The sequence below is a fragment of the Mauremys mutica genome, chromosome 2 (genome assembly GCF_020497125.1).
Source record: "Mauremys mutica isolate MM-2020 ecotype Southern chromosome 2, ASM2049712v1, whole genome shotgun sequence".
Classification (NCBI taxonomy): domain Eukaryota; kingdom Metazoa; phylum Chordata; order Testudines; family Geoemydidae; genus Mauremys; species Mauremys mutica.
In genome coordinates, this window is record NC_059073.1 from 86,802,116 (window position 1) to 86,814,416 (window position 12,301).

At 42.5% G+C, this 12,301-nt stretch overlaps 1 protein-coding gene across 7 annotated transcripts in view; it reads right to left on the reverse strand.

Annotated features, from left to right (window-relative positions):
- METTL4 (methyltransferase 4, N6-adenosine) overlaps positions 1 to 12,301 on the reverse strand; it is a 30,900-nt gene that overhangs the window by 18,482 nt on the left and 117 nt on the right. For 3 of the 7 annotated variants that reach the window (XM_045004582.1, XM_045004588.1, XM_045004587.1), the window contains exons 1-5: positions 12,144 to 12,297; positions 10,692 to 11,186; positions 7,292 to 7,357; positions 4,156 to 4,522; positions 477 to 546 (exon numbers count right to left, since the gene is read on the reverse strand). In XM_045004582.1, coding sequence (XP_044860517.1) covers positions 477 to 546; positions 4,156 to 4,522; positions 7,292 to 7,357; positions 10,692 to 11,108 — 920 coding nt within the window. In that variant the 5' untranslated portion in view covers positions 11,109 to 11,186; positions 12,144 to 12,297. Of the gene's footprint in view, positions 1 to 476; positions 547 to 4,155; positions 4,523 to 7,291; positions 7,358 to 10,691; positions 11,187 to 11,722; positions 11,745 to 11,787; positions 11,936 to 12,060; positions 12,298 to 12,301 lie in introns of those variants that run through there. The other 4 variants (XM_045004584.1, XM_045004583.1, XM_045004586.1 and 1 more) reach the window with 4 other exon arrangements.

The following is a 12,301-nucleotide window of genomic DNA, read 5'->3' on the forward strand; positions in this document are numbered from 1 at the left end:
TCCCGCAAACAATTGTGTACGCACTAACTTTGAAATCAACGGTACTACTCATGGTATTAAAATTGAGCACATGCGTAAGTATTTGCAGGATTGGGGCTTTGCAATAAAATTGGCTTCAAGCTCTCCTGGAAAGTAATTTAAGTGCCAATCCTATAAGCCCTTTGGCACATGCTTAATTTGAAGCATTTGACTAGTCTCAATGAAATCCATAAGATTACTCACATACGAATATGCTTCACGTTAGACACATGTCAAAGTGTTTGCAAGATCGGGGCCAAAGCTAGCTGTTATCAATGTGTTGGATTGCATTACCGTATTATATCAACTGCATCTGTGTGGAGGTAAAAATAACAAAAATAAACACATAATCAGAACTTTGCAGGAATGCTGCACTAACACATGAACAAAATCAAATGTGGGGTTTGGCGGATTTTTAAAAAACAAACAGGAAATATATAAATTTACAAAAAAGTTACCGGTTACTTCTTTTAACAGACTTGTTCTGCCATGGTGGATCTATCACAATTACATCATATTTATTCTTATCTAGAAAGAAAGTAAAATTGAAAGACTAGTTTAAAAATAAAAGCTAAAATTGTTCCCCAAAGTGTAAGCAACCTAATTACAGAGACCAGAAGACTAGACTGTGCAGCAGAGGGGCGATATTCTATTTTGCTTTTACAAATTAACTAAAATGCTTCTAACTGCTTTAACTTACCACAATATGATAACTATCATTTTGAGGAAATTAATGAAAACTGATAAATGTGTCAGACTAAGATATGTTTCTGTTATTCATGATTTTTAAATGGCTGATCAGTTAGAGCTATGGTTTTAGGCCCCACTTCAGACTCTGCTATGTTATGTCATGTTGGTTACAGGTGTATTGTAAACTACTACTACTTATGTATTAATGTTTCAGCTATTATCCTGCCAGTACTGCAACCACCGCTTTAATTGTCGTAAGAGGAAAAAACCCTTAAAATTCTATCTAAATTCAGATTTCTTTATGACAGAATTTGGCTTAGATCACAATTATATTCAGTTAAAAATACTGAGTGAGATAACCAGTGTATTTAAAAGGCACAAACTAACTATTCACAGTGGAAAGCCATGTATAAAGAATGATGCAACAACCATTCTAAGTTTTTAAGAACAGGTTAAACCAGGCATGGGTAAACTATGGCCAGTGAGCCTTGTCCGGCCTGTCAGACCTTTTATTCCAGTCCTTGAGCTCCCACTGGGGAGAAGGGTCTTGCCCCACTCCGGTGCGCCAGTCGGGGAGTGGGATCGGGGGCTTGCCCTGCTCCGCACTCTCGTTCCACATTGCTCCAGGAGCAGCGGCATGCCCCCTTCCAACTCCTACAGTAGGGCAGCCAGGGGGCTCTGCACGCTGCCTCCACCCCAAGTGCCACCCCCACAGCTCCCATTGGCCACATAGAAGCCAGAGAGGGGGACATACCACTGCTTCCAGGAGCTCCTTGAGGGAAGTGCCACCCGGAGCCTGCATCCCTGAACTCCTCCCAGGCCCCAACCCCCTGCCCCAGCCCCGATCCCCCTCCCGTTCTCTGAACCCCTTGGTCCCAGCCCAGAGCACCCTCCTGCACCTCAAACCCCTCATCCCCAGCCCCACCCCACTGCCCGCACCCCCAGCCGGAGCTCTCCCCCCCCCCCACATGGACTCCCTTCCCCTCAGCCCCAGCCCAGACCCCCCTCCCACATCCTGAACCCCTCAGCCCCAGCCCAGAGCCCCCTCCCACATCCTGAACCCATTACTGGCCCCACCTCAGAGCCCGCACCCCAGCCAGAGCCCTCACCCCAACCCCAATTTTGTGAGCATTCATGGCCGGCCATACAATTTCCATACCCAGATGTGGCCCTCAGGCCAAAAAGTTTGCCCACCCCTCGGTTAGACAAACACGTCAGGAATGGTCTAGGTCAGTGGTCCCTGCCATAGCACCCGCCGGGGCATTTATGTGCACCTGCCTAGTACCCAGCAGGGGAGAGAAGCTGCGGCCCCGCGCCTGCCGGGGACAGAGAACTCAGGATCCGAGCACGGTGTTCTCTGTTCCCAGCAGGCGCAGGGCCCACCTAGTGCCCAGCAGGGACAGAGAACTCCAGGGCTGCAGGCTGTGGGCGCTGGTGTTCTCGGTCTCTGGCAGGTGCAGGGCCGCGGCTAAGCCGGAGAGAAGCTGCGGCCCTGCGCATGCTGGGAACAGAGAACTCCGGGGCTGCAGGCACCGGTGTTCTCAGTCCCAGGCAGGCACGGGGCCACAGCTTAAGCTGGAGATAAGCCGTGGTCCCGCGCCTGCCGGGGACAGAGAACTCTGGGGCTGCAGGTGTTCTCTGTCCTCGCGGCTTCTCTCTGGATTCATATACAGTGAAACCTCGCTATAGCACGATGATTGGGGTTCAAAAAATTGGATTGTGATAAATGCAGGGTCACGGTTTAGCGAGGTTTACCATTTCAAGCTGGTCAGTTTCAAGCTGGTCAATTTCTCTTGGGCAGAAAACGACTTGCATTTGCGAACTGCCCATAACAGTAACTGAAAGGGTGCAGCTTCAGCAGCAGGGGCTCTCAGCCATGCAGCAGGAGAGGGAAACACTTGGGGAGAGCAGGGGAAACAAGGGCAGAGGAAAAGCGAGGAGCAGCTGGGGAGGAGAATGGCTCTTCTCGCCAAAAGAAGAAGCAGGGGTAGGGGGGAAAAAGGCAGGGGGAAGGCACATTCCATTTTTTTTCCCCCTTCAGCGGCACTCCAGCCTTTTTTTTTTTCTTTTTTCCTTTTTTGCAGTTCAGCAGCGCTCTGGCGTTTTTTTCTTTTTTCTTTTGTTCTTTTTTGCGCTTCCGCGGCACTCCGGACGCCTTTTTGCTTGGGGCGGCCGGAGCCACCTTATGATCGCCTTATATCCAAATTCACGTTATAGCAGTTTCCCTGTATTATGTTATATTAAATATGTTTTTCATATTATTTAATGTACAAATATAAAATAAGCCTTGAAAAACAGTTGGTGCCCGCCACACTCTTCTGAAAACATGAATGTGCTACTGGCCACAAAAAGGTTGGGGACCACTGGTCTAGGTATACTTAGTCCTGCTTCAGTGTGAGGGGATGGACTAGATGATCTCTCTAGGTGCCTTCTTGCTATGATTTCCAGATCATGGTTTCTATTCAGATATCAACTATTGAACTGAGGGAGGTATCCTGAATCTGGACAGAATCTGCCAATTCTTTGGAAATAGTAGAAATATCTACTTTTGGGAGTAAGGGTTACAGGAAAATACCTGAGGCCATGCCATCATGTTAGGTCAGGAAATTCAAGAGAAGGTTAATCCTATCTGATCTCTGATATAGAGGATCCAAATGGTGCTAAATGTGCGGCAGTAATTTGAGGTCTGATCTAGAAAATACAAAATGTCTTTATTCCTTCATGTACCTCAATGTAGTAAGCCATTTTGCTCAACAGACATGCAGCTTGAACTCCCAATTTGTCAGGAGAGAACTGTAATTGTTAGGTTAAATTCCACAGCTTGCATGTCCTTCTTATCAAAACATGGGTGATTTTTTTAATTTTAAAATGGAATATTGGAGAGTGGGAAATAAAAGTAACTATCATGTCACTAATTATTGGGTACAGCCTAAGTAATTTGTTCTTTTGGTACTACACATGAAGGAATTAATGCTAGGGAAAAAAATTATTTCTCTCTTCTTAAATACCTTGTCATATTGTAGTTATAAATTATTCAAATGAGTAGACAACGCAAATTCATTTAATGGATTATTGGGGAAAGCACAGAAATAAAGTGCTTAGCTAATTAAAGCAGCATTAGTTTATTGAGTTTCACACAATACACGGCAGATGAGATTTTCAAAGGAGCCTAAGAGATTTAGATACCTCTCACAAAGTTGGGCAACTCCCATATGCTTCTTTGAAAATCCCAGCCGATCTGCATGAAGAATAGCTCATTCTCAAACTTCTAATGGTAGCAGCTTGCTAGTGTGTTCCCTACTACCAATACTTCAATCTTCATTGAAGTCTAATGTCAAGGTGATTACTTGAGAAGTGGCTCTGTGGCTTAACAGACATGTTCCATCAGCAAGCAGATTGATGGGCTACTGAAAAAAAGAGGAAATTTTAATGAGTAAAGATACTTACAATTCAGAAGTGGTTGCATACAGGAAATATCAGATAAAAGGAAACTGCTTTTTGGCGGCACCAGGTACTTCTGCCCCATTAAATGTATTATCTTTGCAAAGTCTGTATTGTTCTCTGTAACGCATGAAAGCAGATCCTGCTCTGGAATGGATGTTTCCTCATCTATAATTTGTGAAGATCGATGATCATTTTCATTCACAGAAGGAAAACGTTTTGCCATTTCACATAATTCAGCCATCTCACAGCCAACATGTCCTGTAACAACATTCTTGACGCTACTTTGTTTTGCAGAAATGGGGTGAAGAAAACCACTTTTGAGCCCTTCTTTGATTAAACACCTGGTGCCTTCCAATATCAGACCCCTGATCTGTACAGTAATAAGACATACAAAGCAGAGGGAAAGGATCTTTGAAATGTCTGGTTGAGACCTCTGGAGAATTAAACAGAAATTTCATACATATTTGCTACATTGCGAATCTGCAGGTTACCATCAGGACACGTATTGAGACAAACAAATTTACAATCAGGAAAACTGAGGATGTCAGTATCCAGGAATTTTAATATGGTATCTTTCCAGAACCTTAAACTCACTTTAAAAACAACATATTTTATATATTAAACTAAGAATGGCAAAAAAAAATTAGTGAGTCAAATTATTATAACTTGTTTTTAGTGACCATCTAAATGACACCCTCTTAGGCACTGATCCTGGAAGTCATTCATGCAGGCAGTTCCTTGAACCTGCACAGAATCCCAATGACTTGAATTGAGAATCTGATTATGTACTTCCCATCAATGATTCCGAGCCTCAAATTACTCCCTGCATCCATCATCATCACGACCTCACTATTTTCAATTATTAACCAAAGAATACTGTCCATTTATCAGTGTTGCCAACTATCATGAATCTTACAATATTTATTATTGTTTTTAAAGCTCTAGCTCCTGGAATCATGAGATTATGTGAGAATCTTAACTTTTTTTTTTAAGTAAATTTCTAGCCTTATGGTTACAATGAACTTTTAAAGGATCAAACATGAGAAGGCAAATAACATCACCACATCTATTATTTTTAAAATCTCATGAGTAAGCCAATCTCAATATTTTTGAATGCTTGGGGTTGGCAATATTGGAATATAATTATAGCCTTCATGGTCTTAGCATACACACATTCAGGAATACCAATGAATGTACTAGGGGTTCCTATAAAAAAAAAACTTTAAAAAATGCAGTTTCTCTGTTCCTACAACAGCTATGAATAAATGCTAAAATAATTTGTACTGACTTCTCATCCTATGGAGAGGAACAACCTGGGGAGGTTAGCTTTTACTGCTATAAATGCAAAGCTTAATTTTCTAATGGTTTAAATAGAGTTTAGCAGAGATTATTAGTGTTTCATTAATAGCTACTGTTTGTTTACACCTTCATTAAAAAAACCCAAAGTTGTGCATATAGCTAACATAGGCAACCAAGAGATTTTATCACTTGTCCATCTCTCTCACTCCCTCATGCATTGTTTTTATTTAGCCCCAATCTTGCAAAGTGCTAAGTATACACTTAACTCCACAAACAGTTATCTCATTGAATTCAGTTCATGAAGTCTTTTTTTTAAAGCCACATTTAAGTAACTTCACATTTCTACAATAATAATTTTCCATGTACCTGACTGACATGTTAAAAGCTCAAATCGTTTTACAAATGTTAAAAAAATTAAATACAAACTATAAAACTTCAAAAAGTAAAACAATGAAAATTTTGAAAACATCATGGGCCAAATCCTCAGGCGGCAGAAATCAGGAGTCAGAAAGGTAGAAATCTGAGAGTACCACATTAAAGACAACTATAAGCAGAACAGAGATCAGAGACAAAACTCAATGGAGCAATGATGATTTACACCAGCGGCATGTTACTTGCCATGATGGAAAAAAGCTGCTATCAAGTAAAGCAATGGAGGAATCAATTATCCCAACTTTGTGGTAGTTTTGTGATATGAACAAATATGTACTAGAATAAGAACATTAAATTCTATTAATTAAAACATGCACAGAATTCACCAGAAGGGAAAGGCTAGCATTGTAAGACACTCTACCAGTGAGCAACCAAAAAGGTGCCAGAGGAAGAGTTTTGAAATGAATGGGGATTTGGTCACTGAGCGATTATGAAGTTCTGAAATGGTTTGCCCTTTCTCCAAGCTATGCTGATTCTCCATTTCTACCACTGTTACTCCAGAAAGGACTAAAAGGAAGAAAATAAAATTTAAAATTTTACCATCACCAAACTAGTCACCAAAAAAATAAAAATTCCTATTATTCGCATCCCATCACGATTCCATGCCAACCCTAGTCATTTTTACATAACTCTTCTTTGTTACAAATAAACTGTACAGCAGACTAATTTTATCTTGTCTAAGACTTTCTTGCTACATTACATGACACATTTTTCAAAACAAATTGATAAATAAAAGTGTTCAGAAAGGCTCATTTGTCCAGAGATTCAATTTTTAGATTCTATCAGTATGTCTCAGCTAGTAGTAATCATACCTCCAAAGGTCCTGGCTTCAAACCCACATCACGACATGGGCTCTAACTCATTCCTAACACTTTACTGTAGCAAACAGGATACTATATAAGATGTTAAAGAATGGGTAATTCTGCCCCCCTCCAGTGGATGTGACACATCAGAGCATCTTTATAAAAGAGTTGGGGAATTATCTCAGTTCGGTGTCCAATATACACATCATTAGAACTGTCTATACTGCCAAAGCTCAAAACCAGCATCTGTACCATTTTCTTGCAGACATTGCCTAGCTAGCTAACTCGGTGCTTACTCCAGGATGTTCAGCTACCTAGAATATTAAAGGTGTTATGTGAAACCAGTTTCTAGCTCATTGAAATTTCTCAGCTGCAGTTTAATTTTTATACAAAAAACAAACACACACACACTTAAAATAGTCCCAGTATTGAGTCCTCCACTTGGGGACTGGTGAAACTAAATATTTCTCTAACTGTAATGAACTGAAACTACAAGACTCATGCTCCATATATTTTGGAATAGTTTCAAAGGGATAATATTAATAAATTACCTATAGATACATACTGTACACTTGTCATTGTTACTTACACTTGCTCAGGCTTACCTTTGTATGGTATTCTAAAGCATCCAGTTCACCTTGGTTGAATACACTACACTTTCTTTTACGTTTCTGCAGTGAACAAAATATGGGGAAAAAAATATCAGCTGTACTACATGGCAAAAATATGCTAGAGAAACAAATACAAGCTCTGAAGGCATGTAACAATTTGCTATACCCTTCTTTTTATGAACGTAAGTCCTTTGTCATAGTCAGCTTCTGATGGTGCCACAGTCATTTTAAAATACTGTATATACTCCATCATAAGCTGGTTCATTTATAAGCCGCCCCCCCTCTGCCCCCCCAAGATAGATGAGTAAAAATGGAAAATTCTTATAATCTGTTCATCAGCCGACCCTATAATTCAGGGGTCAGCAGACTTTGGCTCCCAGGCCATCAGGATAAGCTGCTGGTGGGCTGAGATGGTTTGTTTACCTCGAGTGTCCGCAAGCATGGAGGTAAACCTAAGTAAACAAAGTATCCCAGCGTGCCAGCTGCTTACCCTGACAGGCCAGGACAGCAACTGGTAGAGAAATTTTTTGGGGAGGAGAAGCTGGAAGTCAGGGGAGTAACCCCGGTGACCACCTCCCACATGACCCCACCCCTAGCCTGGGACCCCCCCCCCCCCACTTTCCTCACACCATCCCTTCCCACCTTATCTGGGGAGGGCCAGGGGAGGATGTCTCCGGCCTGGCTGGAGCTGCTCCGGCAGGCTGGGCAGCGTGGCCACAGCCTGCTCCAGCGGGCCAGACCGGGCGGCACAGCCGCATGTTCCAGCGGGCCAGGCGGCATGACTGCAGCATGCTCCGGTGGGCCGGGCTTTGCAGCCACAGCCTGCTCTGGGCTGCAGCCTGCCAGCCCCAGAGCTGCAGCTGCTTCGGAGGCTGTGGCCAGAAGCAGAGACACTCTGGCCCTGCCTCTTCCCTTCTGGCTCTGCTGCCTCTCCTTGCTCCCTCTGTTGCGGGAAGGGGCTGTGTCCCACCTCTCCCTCTCTATACCTGTTCATAAGCCAACCCCCTTCTCTGGTGCTTCCTTTTTTACTAAAAAAAATCAGCTTATGAACGAGTATATATGATAATCTGTGCTGTAAGAGCCTGTATCAGCCTATTTGCCAGTGCTATTCAATGATATGCCACTTCACAGCCCATATTAACTCTAATCTTCACTGCTTAGCTTTTCTGTCTCCAGATGAAAATGCTATGAAATCTTTGTTTGGTTGCCAAGCCCAGGCTATTGCCAACAAGAAAGTGTCACCTGACTCCAGAAAGATACAGCCCATACATTGATTTAGCCCATACATCATATACACAAAATTTAAAAGGAACAGATGCACCTCATATTTCTATATTTCAACAAGTGCTACATGCAACACATCAGCAAAATTGTCATGAAAACTTTCAAGCCCAGGCACAAAATATATTTACCCACCCTTACCATGTTAATTTAAAAAAATAACCCTCAGAACTACTTAATCATCCTTGGCAAATAAATTTTCTTTAAATACAGTCTTGTGAAAAGCGTAAGTATAGTCCTGCAGTTGTAAAACAATATTTGCAACTAAAGTAAAAAAAAATATATGTTTTTATTTTTTGGATCAGTCAATAAATGAATTGCAATAACAATTAAAGTCCAGAGATCCATCATTTTGCCCATCTTTATTAAATTTTCAATAATACAGCATGAAGAGACTTTAATATATACAGTAGAACCTCAGAGTTACAAACACCTTGGGAATGGAAGTTGGTTGTAACCCTGAAATGTTCGTAACTCTGAACAAAACGTTCTGGTTGTTCTTTCAAAAGTTTCAAAACTGAGCATTGACTTAATACAGCTTTGAAACCTTACTATGCAGAAAAAAATTCTGCTTTTAACCATCTTAATTTAAATGAAACAGGCACAGAAACAGAACTTTTCTTTTGTTTTAGTAGTGTACGTTTAACACAGTACGGTATTGTTTTTGTTTTTTTGGGGGTCTCTATTGCCACCTGACTGCATACTTCTAGTTCCAAATAAAGTATGTAGCTGACTGGTCAGTTCGTAACTCTGGTGTTCATAACTCTGAGATTCTACTGTATACATCCTAAACCTATTCAGCTACTCCAGTGGACATACTGCATATCCAGGCGCACACAGAGTGTAACAGGTTCAATATAGAATAGCAAACATGCCAACAAATGCTGTAAAAGATGTAGTAGAATCAGAAAACAGAATGTGTAATGAAAGGTGCTTTCTAAACAACATACCTGTACCAAGAGCATTTTCAGAAGTATAGCTGTTTCTTTGATTAACACTGAGTTTTTATTAATTTAAAATCAGTAGCAAGTTGCATACTTTTCAGGCTTACATGTGATCAACAAAATTGTGAAGTTTTACTTGCAGCTTTGTTATTGATGGTTAGGCATTAGCCAAAACACAAACAAAACCTCAACAACTTCACTCTGAGATCTGAGACTGAGTTTGTAAAAAATAGTTGTTAAAAAAAATAGACATGCCAGTTATTTATAAATTGAGCATGTTTTAACCAAGGAGTCATTCAGAGTCTAACACGGAGCCCAAAGTTATTTTTTTACAGAACATCACTACTGTAAGGTTACCTAAGCATCTTAAAGTTCCATTACAAATCTTTCTTTTCAGTCTTTCCTTCCTAATATTGCTCTTTTGGGCTGAAATGATTTATGATGGATTTCAGCCAAAGGTATTGTTTTTGTTTCCTGCAGAAACCACCCAGCCATTTTTGAAATGTTATTTAGAAGAAAAAAATAGGAGGATATCAGATATCAACATAGTTCCACTTAAATCAGTGAATTTACACCATCTAAAGATCTGGCCACAGATTTATTTTAGAGCTGAATAATTATTTAGGGGGAGGGGTAAAAATAATTTTTAAATAGCAGAACACAAAAAGCCCAACTCTGTATGTGGCTAGTTCTTCCTCAAGAAATTAGAAAACATTAGAAATCAAAAACAAGCAATTAAAAAGTCATTTCTAAGCTTGCTGGGCAGGCATCTGCTAATTTTCAGAGGGACTGAGCAACTCACACTGAAGTCAGCTCAGCACTTCTGAAAATTCAGACCATAAGTGTTTAGCAGATGCATGCTAAATTGTACAGGACTAATAGCTTGAAAATGGGGTCATGAGCTATAAGGCCCTGACATCATCTTGTTAAGGAGCTGGGTAAATCCCTGTGAGTATCTAGCAAAGGCTTCAGTTTCACACAATTTTTAAGTGCAGACCTCTTTCACATTTTGAAATTGGCTGTGGATATGCTTCCTCCTCACCCCACCCGCCAACAATTTGTGCTTTAATTTATTTCAGGAAGTAGCAAGACAATTTGCAAGAAGTTGTTATGGTAGATGCAGAGTTATTTTATTAATTGTCTTTTTTTTTTTTTTCTGTAGACCATACCTTCCTAGCACTGGCAATGGAATCCCCATCGCTGTTCTTGGCTCCTTCGTGCTGCTCTGTTCCATTGCCACTGTCCTTCCCCTCCCTTGGGCCAGCATCAGAGCTTTCTTGCTGGGGCTTCTGTTCGGAAGCTGAAACTATATGGGGCTTAAAAACATGAAAGAACTCTTCCCGAAACACATATTTTTTCTTTAGTGTTGCCCCTGTTCTCTCTACTGCAGCTCCAGTAGAGTAAGTAGTATCAACAGTGGAAGGAGCAACAATATCCTCTGTAGAAGGAGTGGAAGAAACAGGAGCAACATGAGAAGCTGAGGGAGCAGGGTACTGGCAGGAGGGGCAAAGCCGGTAACCGGCCTTGTTGATGAAGGAAAGATGATCCAGTAGCCACCCAACTGACAGCTGATGCACCACAGACATCACATTCTCTCCTTTTCAAGCACAGTCTCTGAGAAACTGGAACTGAAATTCATACTCGCTTTCCAGTTTAGGTTTTTCCTGTAATTAATACAAAAGCAGACTTTATAGAATTATTAAAGCGTATTAAAACAATTCCTAAAGTGTCCTAAGCATTTCAAATATACAGTCTGTTGCCAGGGCCGCCAAGAGTGGTCTCGGGCCCCAGTGAAAAAAATTTCTTGGGCCCCCCAGCAAGGGTGGACCGGCTAAACAGGGTCGACAAAGCCAGGCCCCGAGCCCCCTTCCAGACCGCCGGGCCCTGGTAATTTGTACCAGTTTCCCCCGCTCTCGTCAGCCCTGCTGTTGCTGACCCCCACCATGCACTGTAATAACTCTGCAAACTCCAGCCTTTAAACTCTCTCGCCATAGTACTCTTACTGTACATTTATTTCACAAGCGTCTCTAGAATATACAGAATAAACGCCTGTTATAACATGCCACAATTCCCTACTCCATGATTATCCCTTTAGCAGCTCTGACAGCGTTTAGGTAAACGGAGGGCTTGCGCTAGACAACCCCCGACACAGGAATGCGCGAGTCTCCCTTTGAAAATAACGCGCCACGGATTCACACACAGCTTGGCCAGACTTCTGCAACTTTCTGGGTGGGCAGAGAGGGGGTCGGGCGGGTCACCTCACACCTGGAAGGCCCAGGCTGGGCTTGTCCTGGGCTGCAGCGCCAATCGCAGCCAGCCCTACGGAAACCCAGATTTTGCCCCGGTTGTTGATATGCCCTCGGCCCTCCAGCCACCTGCCCCTGTTCCGCCCGGGAGCGCCTGTCCCGGGGCTCTGCCTCGCCCCGCTGGCCCGCGACCTAGGCAGCGCCGTGACTAGGGCGTGCGCAGCTCGGGGCCGGGCAGCGCCTCTCGGGTGAGACCCCTGCTCAGGTCCCAGAGAAGCCCCGTGTGCCCTGCCTGTGTGAGCCCCAACTACTGGCCCTTCGTTCTCGGACACTGGCAGGCGAACGTCCGCTTGTGGGAGAAGAAGCTCTTCCCACCTGAGCGATTCCAGCCCACACTGAGCGCAGCCATCTTGTTGTACGGACAAAACGGCTGTCGTTCCCTAACTTCCGCTGAAGCGCGACAGCGACGACTGCTAGTAAACTCAGCGCTAATGAGAGATTTTTTTTTTTAACTGCCGTAGCTATTAGAACAA